The sequence below is a fragment of the Mesitornis unicolor genome, unplaced genomic scaffold (assembly GCF_000695765.1).
Source record: "Mesitornis unicolor isolate BGI_N332 unplaced genomic scaffold, ASM69576v1 scaffold45781, whole genome shotgun sequence".
NCBI classification, from domain to species: domain Eukaryota; kingdom Metazoa; phylum Chordata; class Aves; order Mesitornithiformes; family Mesitornithidae; genus Mesitornis; species Mesitornis unicolor.
Genome location: NW_010165284.1, coordinates 7,521 through 22,357, shown reverse-complemented (window position 1 = coordinate 22,357; position 14,837 = coordinate 7,521). Strand labels below are relative to the sequence as shown.

The window sequence follows — 14,837 nt, the reverse complement described above, 5'->3', positions numbered from 1 at the left end:
CGTGGGGAGGTAGCGGAACGTGGTCCCAGCCTTCTCGTGTGATCCACAACCCTTTCCGATGGGAGAGGGAACGGGAGCCGTAGAGCCTCCCCGCAGCAGCAGATTGGTAGCCCCATCGCCTCTCCTAGGTGGGCACCCTCTCTCTGTGCCCCTTCAGGGGCTGCAGCCGTCCGCAGGCCTGTCTTCGGGCCGCTGTGGTAAGCAGGGGTGGCCGAGGAAGAGGAGGGCGACTGGCCTTGTCACACAAGTGGGGAACCATGTGAGATGCCCCATCCTCCATCCGTGCAAGGAGTCTCCTGGCCTGACTTGGGGTCAGTCTCTCATAGGGGGCTGCAGCGTCTTTGTGGCACGCTCTAGCCTGTCATCTAAAACTCGGGTTGGAGGTTTGCTGCAGTGTGCTGTCCTTTGCTTCAAGGGTTTAACTTGTGCTTCAGCCCTGCAGACTGTGCCTGTTGTTGTGGTGCCATCCTTGTAGCTTCAGTAGTAGGAGCAATCCTAAATGAGGCAGGTTGGTAGCGGTAATGGCTCTTACCAGACAGCATGGAATTATTGATGCAGAAGGACAGACAAGCTGGTGGGTTTGCAATCTGTTAAATCTAGCTGGCTATTCTTAGCTCATTTTAGCAAGTTTTGCATCTGGAGGGGGAATGCATTTGTGGTGTATGATGGCTGTACACAAGAACTGCTTTTATTTGATCTCAGTTTTACAGGCTTGTCCTAGTAAGTAGGTTCAGTTTACAGATTTTCTGGCCTTGTCTTTTTTAGGATGAATATATAATTGTTCTGTTGAAGGTGTTCTGCCAGCCCAGTGCTCAGCAGCTCACAGCACTTGCCACAGGGGTGGCAATGAAAAGCCTTCACAGCACAACTTACCTTAGTGTATGTGTTGGATTACTGCTCCTCCTCTGAACAAATTCTAAACCAGCCAAAGGCAAGCAATGCATTCTCACAGCAGCTTTTGATTCTGCAGGTACTAGGGTGGGAAGAACAGGAGGTTTCTGTTTGGCAGCCTTAAGAAAAAAGGAATTGGCAGGGTGTTTCTGTTGACATGTGCATCTGTGGTCAGCTCCTGAAGCAGGCAGCTTGCTGAGTACAGTTATGAGCTCAGTGCGAGAAATCTGTGGTTTGGGTTCTTGTTTCCTGCTGGGGATTGCTGTTGTCTGCATGTGACTGCAGCTTTTGCCATGCACATAGATGGATAGTTGTGAAATAACGTGGTTAAGTAAGTTGAAAATAATTGTATTGGGGAAAAAAAAAGTTACATTTTCATATTGTTGATTTTTTCAGATAAAACATTAGGTGAGACTTTGCTTAATTTGTCCTCAAATACTTGGAGTGCCAGGGTGTCTATAACTGGGAGGAAAAAAAAATCACAGAGTGACTACGGAGAAAAAGGAAGCAAAGTTTAAACATTATCTTTTATGCTTATTTATAAGAGTCAGTCTTTCAGTCAGGAGTCAAATCACATCATTCTTATGCTAAAGTGTAGCATTAGGGATTGCTTGTAAAAGCAGGCAGCATTTTGACATGCTTGTTGAGCTCTGAGCTGGTGTAGGTGTATCTTCTTCCTAGGTCTTTTGGTTTAGGTATAGTAAGTGCAACTCAGTAACAGTGTTTTTTAGGTATTTATTAGAATAACGTTAATGGAACTATTGAAATCTTAACAGTTTACTGACCTGAAGATTCAGAGGTTAGGAAATTGGAAGGGTATGGTTCTGAGGATAATCTTTTTTCTGTAGAATTTAAGGTAGTGTTTGGGTTCCTGTGTTGGATTGTGTTCCATCTTCTCCCGCTTTCTTGTTGTGTGAGGTTGGGGAAATAATTCTCCTTCCTCCAGTCCTTGTCTGCCATATTTTTAAACTCCTTAGGGCAGGGGCTCCCTGTGGCTTTTTACCCTGTGTAGTACCAAGTCCACAAAGCATTCATTTTACGTGACTACTAATAATCTCTGTGAAGCTGTGTATTTTGATAGCTCTCCATTTTACAGTTTCCTGAAAATATTTTATCAAAATGGTTTTAACAGAAAATTGTACTGGGATGTGAGTCTGACTGGGTTTGTTGAAATGAATATGGACTAAAATTTGAGTTTATAGTTCTCTGGGGGGAAGAGTGTCTCTTTCTGATGCTATGAATATTCTTGTGTCTCTCTCTTGTGCTTGATATGGCTTCCTTACTGTTATGTTCCATTTGTACACTATTCTTTTGATTTAGCTTTCTGAGCAAGATTTCTAGTGCTACTTGAGCACAGAAAGAAGAAAAAAAAAGGCTTAGTTAACTTTTAGGAAGTGGGAAGAAATTTTTCAGATTCAAAATGCATGCGTACATAGTTATTAGGAACACAGTAAAACTCAACAGATTGCAGGTGGTGTGTTGCTCAGCATCTTCAAAGTTCACAGAAATAGATTGTTCTGGGATCAAACATTTTTTTAAAAACCCTCAATTCTTTTGAGAACTTTGGATTGGAGCAGCTTAGAACATTACTGGGATATAGGATGTAACCTAAACGGTGGTGGAAATGGCGACACCCTTGTAAGGCTGCAAATGAGCATTCAGAATTTAGAGGCTGTGAGTCCATTTTGAGTGATTAATTCTTTTAAAAAGAAAACACTCTGGGGTAGTTTTTATGGTTTCTTAGGTTTACGGTTTGAGAATGTCATTATGCGGTTTTCTATGCTTTGGTCAGTTAAGCATTTGGAATTTATCTGGGTCTTGTTTAAAAGTCTTATCTTGAAAGCCTGATTGCAGCTAACTTTTACTTAATGTTACCTTTCTCTTACTGCCTGATTAGGAGGGAGAATAATTTCTTAATTCCACCTTCCTTAATGAGAACATTTCCTCTGTTCATCATTTGTTTGCTTTGTCTCTGTTAGAGGTTCTATTAGCCTCTAGTGTTCCAGGTAAAACTACAGTTGAGATTTAAACTCAAATTAAGTTCAGAGCAGTCTCTGTGTATGACTGGCAGCATGTTTTCAGATGTGACTGCTTAGGGTGATGCTTTGTGAAATCTACACTTCTAGTCAGACTTCACACAATGCTCCTTTGAAAGTCCGGTCACTTAAGCTCAAGCGCCTTAAGTGCTTAAATCTGAAGTGAAGCACTATCAGAAGTCTGGACATGACTTTTGGCCGCTGAAATTTTTGAGTTTAGTTAGCTTCTGTGCAAACAGCTAATGTGAAATGTTGTTAACAGCTTTTTGCAGGGAGAAGAAAGATGGAAAGTAATGCAGTTTTACTGGAATCCAAGTCCTCTCCTATCAACCTGCTGAATGAAATGCATCAGCTGCGTCTCCTGGGCCACCTCTGCGATGTGACTGTCAGCGTGGAGTACCAAGGTGTCAGGGCGGAGTTTGTTGCTCACAAGGCTGTATTGGCAGCAACAAGTAAATTTTTCAAGGAAGTGTTCCTTAACGAGAAAGGTATGGATGGCCCGAGGACCAATGTGTTCTTGAATGAGGTCCAGGTTGCCGATTTTGCTTCATTTCTCGAGTTTGTTTACACTGCTAAGGTGGAAGTGGAAGAAGACAGAGTGCAGCGTATGCTAGAAATAGCCGAAAAGCTGAAGTGCTTGGACCTCTCAGAAACCTGCTTTCAATTAAAGAAGCAGATGCTTGAATCGGTGCTGTTGGAGTTGCAAAACTTCTCTGAATCACAGAACTCTGAGGAAGAGAGCTCTACCCAGCCAAGCATTTTGCTGGAGTCCAAAGCAGCTGCTGTGGCAGAAGCTGAGCAGGCAGACTGTCCCCTGGATCCTCCAGATTCCCCAGTAGACAGGCCCAGCAACAGCATGTCTCCTGAGATGCCAGCTACCAAATCAAAGGAGAAAATGGACAAAAAGAAGGAAATTATGAAGCCTCCTTATGCCAAAATCAGAAGGGCAAGTGGGAGACTGGCTGGGAGAAAAGTATTTGTGGAAATCCCAAAGAAAAAATACACGAGGCGGCTGAGAGAGCAGCAGAAGAATGCAGATGTCTCTGTTGAAGAAAACAAATATCCTCAAGATCAGGATATGTGCGATATGGAGAGGGAGGAGGAGCAAGCAGAGAACAACATCAAACCAGAAAGCGAAGAATGCGATGGCAGCTTTGAATTGGAAGAAAACCTGAAAAAATCTGATGAGGATAAAAAGAAACGAGGCAGTAACTTCAAATGCAGCACGTGCAAGAAGGAATTTCTGTACGAGAAAAGTTTTCTCAAGCACATAAAGCACAGCCATGGCATTGCAGCCGAAATCATTTATCGATGTGAAACCTGCAGTCAGACCTTTGCCAACCGGTGCAACTTAAAAAGCCATCAGCGGCATGTCCACAGCAGCGAGCGCCACTTCCCTTGTGAGCTCTGCGGTAAGAAGTTCAAGAGGAAGAAGGACGTCAAGAGGCACATTCTCCAGGTTCATGAGGGTGGTGGGGAGCGTCATCAGTGCCAACAGTGTGGAAAGGGGTTGAGCTCCAAAACTGCCTTGAGGCTCCATGAAAGGACGCATACAGGCGACAAGCCTTATGGGTGCACAGAGTGTGAGGCTAAATTTTCTCAGCCTTCTGCACTTAAAACACACATGAGGTATGAACAGACTTACCTGGCCTTGTTAGATTCTGGGGGGAGAAGCAGAATCCCCTGGAACACAACTTGAGCCTTCAAGTGAAGTGGGGATGTAAAACGTGACTGACCGGAAAGTTTACTTATTTCTTTTTTTCATAGCTTCTTGGTTTTGGGGTTTTTTCTGCTTTTCAGTTTAAGGGAGTTGCTGTCATTTTCTTTAAGCCAAAGTAGAGGTGCAAGGGCCGAGGCCTGCTGCTGCTGACATGCCCAGTTAACTTGTCTCATGGGAGTAGGCCTATTAAGAGTCAATGTGATGTTTCACATGAGGAAAGCAACCCCCATGCCAAAATATCTGTGGGATTAGGGCTAATTTGTAGCTAATTTGATGCCTCTTTATATTCAACAGAAAAATGTTGCAATAAGGATGAAAATATTCTAAAAAGTGTATTAAATTCAAGAACACCAGATTCGGGAGCTAAGCATAGAAAACAACTGATGTGTCACTAGAAACAGGCTGACACGTCACCTTCTGGAGGTGAGCAAAGCGCCTAAGGCACCCCCATGGAGCTGATGAAATCAGCCGTAGCACTTGTATTGCAGTGAGGCTCAAAGGTGGAGGTGCAAACGTATGGTCTTGAGAGTTCACGGGAGAGACATTTTTATTGCAGCAAAAATTCTAGCTGTTAAGGGCTTAGGCCTGCTTTTATCAGTCCACCGAAAGCAGTCATCTGCAACCAAAGCTCAGGTTACATCCAGGGAGAGGGCATGGAGAGGGAGGTACAGAGGGCAGTGTCCTGAAGTACTGCCACTAGGATCCAAAGAGAATGCAGTAGAGTCAGCGTGTTCGCAGGTGGCATTTCCCTCAAGGTAGAGGGTTCATCAACCGCTGCTTTGTTCCACTGCCCCTTTTGAAGTCAGTGGGTTTACTGCCAGTGGTAGAAAGCGCATCCAGAAGTGTAACTTTTGCTAGAGCTCTGCTGTGATGTTTATTGCTGATGCAGCTGTCTGGCATCTCTCTCTCGTCGTGTGTCCTTTCAAAATGCAAGTAACTGCTTTGCGCTTCTTAAAAAAATGAAGTTTTGGCACGAGTGAAGTTTCTCCTCCCTTGTGACTATTCTGTAAGCTTCTTGGCTGCTGTGGGACACAGTGCTGTCCTAACTTGTGTATCCTAGCAGACTTGTGTATCCTGTGACAGACTACCTCTTTCTGCATATATTTTTACATCCATGGTCCTCCTGTTGATGTAGTGCCATGAAAACTGGCCTGTGTCAGCTGTGTTCCTGCAGCAAAAGAGCCCTGAAGTGTGCACGGGCTCAAAATTTAAGCCCGAGGAAATTGGAATACTGGTATAGGCAACATTTCTGTACGCTGCCTTCGTGTACACACAGCCTTCCCCAGGAGATCATGCTGCAGGCTTGGGCAGACAGCAAGAAAAATGACTGTATAAAAGCAGCATCTTTTTATTCCACTCCTTGGGTTCTGCTTGTTCCAGAGTAGCCAGCAACTCTCTACAAGAGCAGCGTGCCAGGCAACACATCCCTCACATTCTGTGTGGCATATTTTATTGATGGTGTCGGCAGTATAAAGATACCTGCTTTACTTCAGGTCCCAGGATGGTTATGTTTTTCTTTCAGTCTGTCTATCTGGATACAGATTTTTCTAAACTTTACTCAATATTTACCTTTAAAAATCTGGTTTTGCCTTAAATAAATTTCTGGACCTGGGCCTTGATCATGTAGCACATGCATGATAGAGCAATAAAAGCAGCACTGCAGAAACCACAATGCAGAATTTGGCCCAGCCTGAAGCTGTTTTTAAAAGACACTAAAACCTTGTGCAGGCATGCAGTCACTATTCAGAGAGCAGCCACAAAGCAAAGATGACTTGCATTGTGCTGCAAAGGAAGGAGATCTGCTTTGTTGCTTTAACGTTGCTTTCTCATTTCAGAATCCATACTGGTGAGAAACCTTTTGTCTGTGATGAATGTGGTGCCAGGTTCACTCAGAATCACATGCTTATATATCACAAACGGTGTCACACAGGTAAGGCTTTCTTTTGCAAGGTACTACATAGTGGAGGAGACCTGTTGTGAAACTGGGAGATCCTATTTTCATTCATAAAATGCTTTTTTGTGTTCTTTTTATATAAAATAGACATAATTTTACTGAGAAAGGTTCATGTAGGTGGATAGGCGGACAGCAGAGACAGTAAAAGGAGCCAATTAAAGGGAAAGGGAGTTCCCATCTGTCTGGGATCTGACATCTGAAGTGTGGACTGAGGCTGTTTTGGGTAGTCTTCAGTATCCAAAGGTCTGTCATCAATAACAGGTCTAGCTGAATTCTTAAGAGAAAAAGGATTTTTCTGTAAGCCTGGAACAGTTAGCCCAAGGAATATAAAACAACTGTCTTGGCTTGTCTTGATCTGCTGAGAGATCTTTTTAAAAGCACATGGTCTTCTCCCAGGTATTCTTTGCAGTGTAAGCTGCTGTTTTGAATTGAGACCACCAGAGATGCATATGGTACTTCAGCATCTCTAATTGACCTGCCTTAAATGGTCTGCCTTCTGCCGATAACTTGTAACTAAATGTGGATGGCAGAAAACATTAAATTATGATGAAATATAATTCTAAGAACACTTTTTGAGAAGCATATATCTAAAATTGACTGCTCAGAGGCCTTCCAACTGTGACGCAGAGTTGCTTTTGTGATAAGAGTAAGCCAGAATACAGCAAAGGTGGGGAGAAGACTGTTAGCTGCAGATCTCCCTGGGCTTTTTCATTTGTATATCATAGTGTCCATTTTGGCGTGTGATGTTTAATAATGTCCTCACACGCTACATTGGTTTAATTCTCCTCTTTATCCTTACTGCAGGGGAAAGGCCTTTTATGTGTGAAACATGCGGGAAGAGCTTTGCCTCCAAGGAGTACTTGAAGCACCATAACAGAATCCATACAGGATCCAAACCGTTCAAATGTGAAGTTTGCTTCCGAACATTTGCACAGAGGAACTCGCTCTACCAGCACATAAAAGTTCACACAGGTAGGAGGTGCTCTTTTTGCTTGAAACAAACCACCAGGATGTAATGATGTGGACCTCACAGTTGCAGAATTCCGACAAGGAATTTCTCAGCTAGGACTTCCCAGTACTTTAAATCCTACCATGCCTGCAGGGCATTGTTGCGCTGGGCTCTTTCATCCACTTCCCTTCTCCTCGTACTCCCTGTGCTTCTTACTGAGTTACAGCAGCTCTCTGAAGTACTTCCAAGAGCTATGCGGATACTGTCAATAATACCGCTGTGTTATTAGCAACAAGGTTATTTGTCATTGAAGAACTATGCCCATTTTAGCTCTGAGCAAAGCCCTGCAGAGGGCTGATCTTGTTCTTATCCTCTTGCCCATCTTTCGTGTTTGTGTTCTCTCCTGCTTAGATTTTCTCTTCAATGTCTGTTTCAGAGTTTCCTTGTCTGCTCTCTCAAAGTCCATGTTATTCAGCAATACAGCAGGTTGCAAATACTCATGTTACTTTCACCATGTAGTAAATGCCATGCTTGCTTATCCAGTGCTGCTCTGTAAGAAGTGTGCTTGCCAATGTTCTCTATGTTAAGGAAATTAATTTTTTTGTTGTTGCCATGCCTTGCTCTTTCTTTACTTCCTATACCTTTGTTTCTAGTGTGGTATTACTGTAGGGGGAGCAGGGAAAATTGGTGTGGCAGTGCTGATGCTAATGTTTTTTTCATGTTCTGGAATGTCATCTCTTTTTCTGTGACACTGCTTGCGTCTCTTAAAAAGTTCTTTGGTATCCTTTTTTCTGCGTTAGCCAAGGAAGGAGTAAACATGTGCTCATTTCAAAAAATGCTTAATACAGTGACTGTAGCAAGGCAAGTTATGATGTATTTGGAGAGAACCTTGTGGCTATCAGCAGCTCTGGTATTTGTACTCACAGAATGTTCCTTGTAAATAGGAAAACTTGTATTCTGGCACAGGGCTGCTGTTGTTAATGGAAAATCCATGTAAAAAACGTAGAGGCTTCAGTGGTTGCATGGGTTTAAGCAGGCTGTGGGTCTAGTCCTTACTCTAAGTATCTGCATACTTTGTATGTGTCAAAATTTACCCAACCATGAGAATTCTGAAAACATGATGTTTTTTTTTCTGAAGATGCTTGTGCATGCCTTATCGTTCCATGAAGTACAGGGATTCCTTGAGGTTCCCCAGCACTTAGCACTCACACTACCCCAACATCACCCCTTTAACGCTGCACTCCGCTTTCAGGCGAGCGGCCCTATTGCTGTGACCAGTGTGGCAAGCAGTTCACGCAGCTGAACGCACTGCAGCGTCACCATCGGATACACACCGGGGAGAAGCCGTTCATGTGCAACGCCTGCGGGCGAACTTTCACCGACAAGTCCACCCTCCGACGGCACACATCGGTAAGAACCCGTCATCCCACCGCCTTGTAGCCCTGGAGCCTTACTCCATGTCCAGATACTGACCTGTCAGCTTTGTCAGGCCTGGAGGGGACTTCTGTTGCGTTTTTGATGGGTTTAGCACATCATCTTCTCTGATCTGGCATTAAAATACTCAGACGGTTTGTGGGCAGTCCTGAGTTTGCAGTGAAGCCATTCTTAATTATAGCCCATACAGGCCATGCCTGAGGACTGCTTGGTCACAGATTTGTTGTGTGACCTCTGAGTGTGTTCCCTGTGCAGCTGGCAAGTGACAGGAGAGTTCGCTGTTGGGGCCAGCTCTCTGCTGGACCCGTGAGGTACTTTATGGAAATAGAAGCTCACCAGGTTCACAGAGTCATGCTCGGCTGTATACTGACCTAGTTCTGGGACAGTTATGTGGGGTGAAAAAAGAGAATTTTTCTACCAGAACCAGGCATGAGCTGGAACCAAGCTTTTGCCTCCCAGACAATCATTTGAGTCATCATGTGTTCAACCTTCTGGGTTTTGTTTTTTTCAGATACATGATAAAAACACACCCTGGAAGTCCTTCCTTGTCATTGTTGAAGGAGCATCTAAGAATGACGAAGGTCACAAAACAGAGCTTCCTGATGAAGAATACGATGTGTCACCTAAAATACCAGAGAAGCTGCTGTCTTTCTCTGAACACGGCCACTATCAGAACTTGTCTGCTGTCTCTGGGAGTGTGACTGCACTGCATGACAACGGTTCTGCCGCGGGTGCGGACTGCAAGTCGGATGGGACCCCAGGGCCCCAGGAAGCCCTTATAGCTACTGCTTTAAGTGAGCTGACAGTGCTCCATCCACAGACAGACTCTATTCAGCCACAGCTTCATGCTCTGGTGAATATGGAATAATTTGGTTATTTACAGTTTAAGCTGCACCCTCTGTATAGTCCTTTGACTTTGCCAACAACCTACTGAGGGAACCAGGAGAAGCCAGAACAAGGAAGCAGGGCTGGACATGAAAGACATGCACTGGATTTCCAGAATTTACTCAAAAATGTCATTCTCTGCCTCCAACGTGTCCGGCTCCATCCCCTGAAGGTAGGGCAAAGTAACACCATGGCAGGGTGGTGGTGGAGGAGGCAGAAGTCCCAGTGACTTTATTCCCTGCAAATAAAAGGCTGCAGTCCAGCTTTTTTGCTCCAGCTGGCCCACAGTGAAAGCAAGTACCTACATTCAGAGAGGTCGTAAGGAAGGTGGGAGTTTGATTTCCAGTGAATTTGATGACATGAGCACAATCAAGAGAAATGATGCTGTGTTTCTCAGCCTAGTAGCTTAGGGAAGTTAATTTGCATTTTTCCTAGTGGAAATTCATACATAAGTTAAGTTTTACTAAATTGCTTTTCAGGAAACGTTGGTTTCTCTCTGCTTTTGCCAAAGATCCAAGCAGTGAGCCAGCTCACTCCTTGGGAGCGTGGGTGGGAGCAAGCTTCACAAAGATGCAGAGTTGCATTCCAGGGGTTTGGATTCTCTGGTTGCAAAGCAGGCAAGTGAGAGCCTAATGCCAGGTCTGTATTATTTTTACATTTTAGTGAAACCTGGCACAGTTTGACGCTTGCATTCAGTCAGTCTTCATCTTCTGGCTGCTCCAGCTTGTGTGACATGGCAATTAAGAGACCAAAACAGCTCTTGTAGAAACGGTCATGAAAAGTAGTGCTTCAGCTATGCTGGAAAAGCTGAGGTAGAAAGACACCTTATTGCCATTTTCCTGTTAAAGGTAATTTCTGCTGGTCCAAATGGGGCAGTGATGCTCTTTTGAACATCTCTGTTGCTCTGAACTGCAGACCTACTTTTTAAGTGAAGTAATACTCGAGTAAGTAAAAGTTAATTACTCTTTTGCTGTCAAGTTGCTATAGCCAATTCCATCAGCACTGGAGTCTCCATAGGAAAATTCAGTTACAAATAGGAAGCAGTCAGGGTTTGTATCACTGATGGCATAAACAGATGAAAGTGAGTGAAAAATATATAGGACTGTTTGAGGGATTTAGGTGTTTATTGCCCATATTGTGACCACTTTGTCTGTACAACACTGAGCAGCAGTTTTAGGCTGGTGTCTGTGCAAATCTCCCCGGTGCGGTGTTAAAAGGCAGGGCCTTAAGAACGTAAGAGATGAGTAAACTTAGGTTTTTTTTCCAATTAGCATCTGCTGCTGAATTTTAGTAGACTAACCCTGGCAATGTGCCTTTTTTTTGTTTGTTTTGAATAAGGAAGTGTGACAAAGTGAGCAGAGGGACTAAAGGTCTCTTGTGTGACTTCTGCTCAGCCCACATTCCAAACCTGCAACTTCACCCAGCCTGCTCCAACACCCACGGGGTTTGGGTGCCAGTGCTGCCAGTCATAAGGAGAATCTCACTCTTATTTGGGCGTTTCTCACCAAGCCAGCCAGATCTTTCCTCGCTCTCTCCCCCAGCAAGCACAGCCTGTGTTCTCCCCCATCACAGCCAGCAGCTGGGATAGCTGTTACAGAGAGAAACCCAAAAAGATTTCTGTTCAGGGTAAGCATTTTCTGTATTTGCTAGCACCAAAACTGGGCTGGAATGAGATTACAGTGGTTGCCTTCAGCTTAACCTCACAGGAACACATGGGAGGATTTGGGATATTTTCCCTGTGCAGGGAAGAGATCTTTGAAATGGCTGGCACTGACAAAGAAGCACCTGACTGGGGTGGCTCTTGGTGTTGGGAGCAGATGTGAATCAACAGCAACTCACTGGTGTGGTTAATGCTTCAAACTCAGGACCAGAATCCCAGTGCCACCGTGTGAAAATCTGGAGCTTTTTCTAATTAATTTTCCTGTTTCTCTCTTTCTTTTTTTTTTTTTTTAATATTAACATAGAGTACTTCCACAGAAACTTTCTGACCGATGACATTAGTGTAAAGGTAAGCACAATCGAGCCGAAGGCTTAGGGGGTGGCAGAGCAATAAAGATATCCCAGCTGCAGCACAGAGCTATTTTTGAACCTAAAAGGGATGTCTGATGCGTTACCGTGGAATCGTAACTTAATCTATAGAAAGGGAATTTTTTTAAAGATAACATTTCCAAGAGGTTATATTTGAAATATTTATTCAAGCACGATGTTCCTGTTGAAGCTCAGTATTCCCACTGACCAATGTAAAGAGGTTGTAGATATATTTAAGGTCTGAGCATTAGTACCTGTAGCCAGGGAAGCTTTTGTACTCAATGAATGTACAGGAGTGAGTTACTTGTATGAATTGTTCTTATTAAAATACTGAAATGTTAAGACTGACCCTTGCAGTGATTTCATGGTTGTAGCATGGAGCCTGCCTTCTGCACTTTCCAGGAAAGAACATTTCTCACTCCTCACACTAATTATTTTCACTTTATTAATGTACAGAGACACACAAAACATTATACTCTTGCTAAGGCCATTTCATTAATAAGTTTTCATACAACATAATTGTGTACTGGGGGGAATACAGCAGAGTGGCAGATTGTCATCTTCAAACTGTCACAACTGACCACCGCTACACTGGAGGACATGCTGTAGCCTACTTACACTGAACTAACTGTTGGATTGTAATAGTATTACTTCAGAGCCCAGTAACAGACCCCACAGCCCCATGACTATGGCATTCTGGTCCACTGGCTCCATGTGCATAATACTGACAGCTGGAAAAAAGGGAACCAAAAAAAAAAGGCAAATACTTGCCTTGGTTCTGTGTGATGCTGGGATAAACCTCCCAGCCTGCACTTCCCCTCACCACGGCTCCAGTGGTGCTGGACCCTCAACACAGTGAGCCTCTGCTCACTAAGGAAATGGGTAAATTAAACAAAAATTGTTCCAACTCCATCCTTGTAACACAGGGATACATTCAGCAGCATTTATAGCTTTGGGTCCTCTTGCCCAAAATGAGAGCAAGTCTGCAGTTAACCCAGCTTTAGCTGTCAGGTTACCTACCTACCCTGCCAGCTGTGGCCTGAGCCCAGTATCTTCTCTGCCCAGCAGAGCTGGCACAAGCACATGAGGGACTTTGGTACAGGAACAGGAGGGCCTTGGAAAATGTCCCTTGGTCCTTTCTGATGAGCTGGGGTGGGCATCTCAGGTGGAGACAGGCCACTAAACCAAATTTAAAATATCTCTTTGCCCAGCTTGTGGGACAGACAGACATAAACATAGTGGTCCAAGTTAAATAATTTTTTTTAAGTTTCTTTTGAAGCAAAGAAACTGAAATTGCTGGGAAGAACAAGCATTGTCCATCTACGCTTTTTTAATGCGCTTCCCTTGCCCATTCTGCACAGCTCATTTCTATCAAGTGACAATGCACAGTATAATTTACAGAAAAAAGTGAACTGTGAGTTCAGTCATGAAAACAAACCAAAAAAATCATTTGGCATGTACCAGGTAGCAGTTTTTTTGTTTTCTTTTTCATAAGCCAGTGGCAAAGTGCCATCTAAAGAGAACTCAATCCCTCAGAGACCAATAAGCTAACCTGTTCTACTCAAAAAAAGATACCTAGATTAAAAACCACCTTTTTGGCTGCCAGAATATGAGCAAAGACAATTGCTTCATCAAGAGAAAGAACACGCAGCAGCCACCACAGCCATGGGCTCCTACGACATTACTTCCACCAAGGGCCTGCTTACATAGCAGCTGTGCCAAATAAAGCCATTAATACCTCTTTCATTCTTTACCTGTCAGCAGTGTAGCTGAAAATCACTTCATTCCAGAGAAATACCCAGTGACAGCTCCTCCTGACAGATTGCATAGGCTCCATTCTTAATATACACACGTGAATTAGTGGGTAGCTTAATCATCTGTAGTTAAACAAAGCATCGCACAGCAAGGCTGAGGGTGCAGACGTTTTAAAACACATTTCTAAAGTGACTGCAGGAATTTTGAAACATGTCAACACCTCTCCAAGCTGGATTCACCCGTCACCCAGACAAATAAAGCAAGGTTTCTGTACAACACTGAGACTCAGTCAGCAGCTTCACCAGCAGCAGAGAGGTCAGAAACTGATGGATACTGCCCAGCGCACACCAAAGACCTGCAGTAGAGACAGCAGCAGGAGTTCACAGCAATGAAAAGGTAGAAAAATAGATTATTACTGGGGTCAAGAGGGACTGAGCCAAGAGGGATGGGATGCACCACAAAATAAACTAAGTGTAAAAATAGATCCAAGAAAATATAGAAGAACCTTACATTTTATATTTAGATCTGAAATACAAAATACACCGTTAACTATGTCTACTCGCAAGGGCTGACACCAAGCCACGCAGTCCTGTTCCCCAGCATGAAACGCTGTCAGCTCTAGGGCGTTATGTATTCTGTATGTATACGTGCACACATGTATCTGTATAGGATGTATACACACATGCATACTGTATAGAAGAGCCACAAAGCCTTTCACTAGCACCATTAAAAAAGCTCCATCATTTGAAAAAAACAAAACCAACCAAGGTCCAAGTGTATCTGACAGATCCGTTCAGGAACAGAAATGGTAACACCACAGCAACAGAGCAGAAGCAATTATTTGTACCGTACAGGCGTGGACAAAATATTTACATGCTGGAACCAACGGGACTGAGCCCTAAGACAGAACAGTGGAGGGAAACAGGAAGTGCAAGTGCAGAGGTTGGGGTCACAGTTAACCAAACCAAGAAAGGGTTTCTGTCCAAAAGACCTGCCAGTGCCACCCAGAGCATCACTTCCCCCCTACCCACGTTGTCACGACAAAGAGCAGGATACTAAAGAAACACACGAGTTGTTGGATTTGTAAGCAACAAAATAAAGCAAGAGACGTGATCGTGTATCCCATGGTGGTCCTTGGCTGTAGCACAAGAACCGGTACTTAGGCTGCATGCCGCAAACACCACC

General features: G+C 43.9%; 1 protein-coding gene across 1 annotated transcript; it reads left to right on the top strand.

Annotated features, from left to right (window-relative positions):
- The first annotated feature begins 3,193 nt into the window (after positions 1-3,193).
- GZF1 (GDNF-inducible zinc finger protein 1) lies at positions 3,194-9,984 on the top strand. The gene is made up of 5 exons (XM_010194565.1): positions 3,194-4,556; positions 6,483-6,577; positions 7,406-7,573; positions 8,803-8,960; positions 9,496-9,984. Exons 1-5 carry the CDS (start codon positions 3,211-3,213, stop codon positions 9,850-9,852), a joined length of 2,124 nt encoding a protein of 707 aa, XP_010192867.1. The 5' UTR covers positions 3,194-3,210; the 3' UTR covers positions 9,853-9,984.
- Positions 9,985-14,837: the final 4,853 nt, after the last annotated feature.

What these genes read in the sequence shown, in the direction of transcription:
- GZF1 (XM_010194565.1), top strand. Translation starts at nt 3,211, where the DNA reads ATGGAAAGTAATGCAGTTTTACTGGAATCCAAGTCCTCTCCTATCAAC. An exon ending in GCACATAAAAGTTCACACAG is followed by an intron (nt 7,574 to 8,802) that starts GTAGGAGGTGCT and finishes CTCCGCTTTCAG; the next exon opens with GCGAGCGGCCCTATTGCTGT. An exon ending in CCCTCCGACGGCACACATCG is followed by an intron (nt 8,961 to 9,495) that starts GTAAGAACCCGT and finishes TGTTTTTTTCAG; the next exon opens with ATACATGATAAAAACACACC.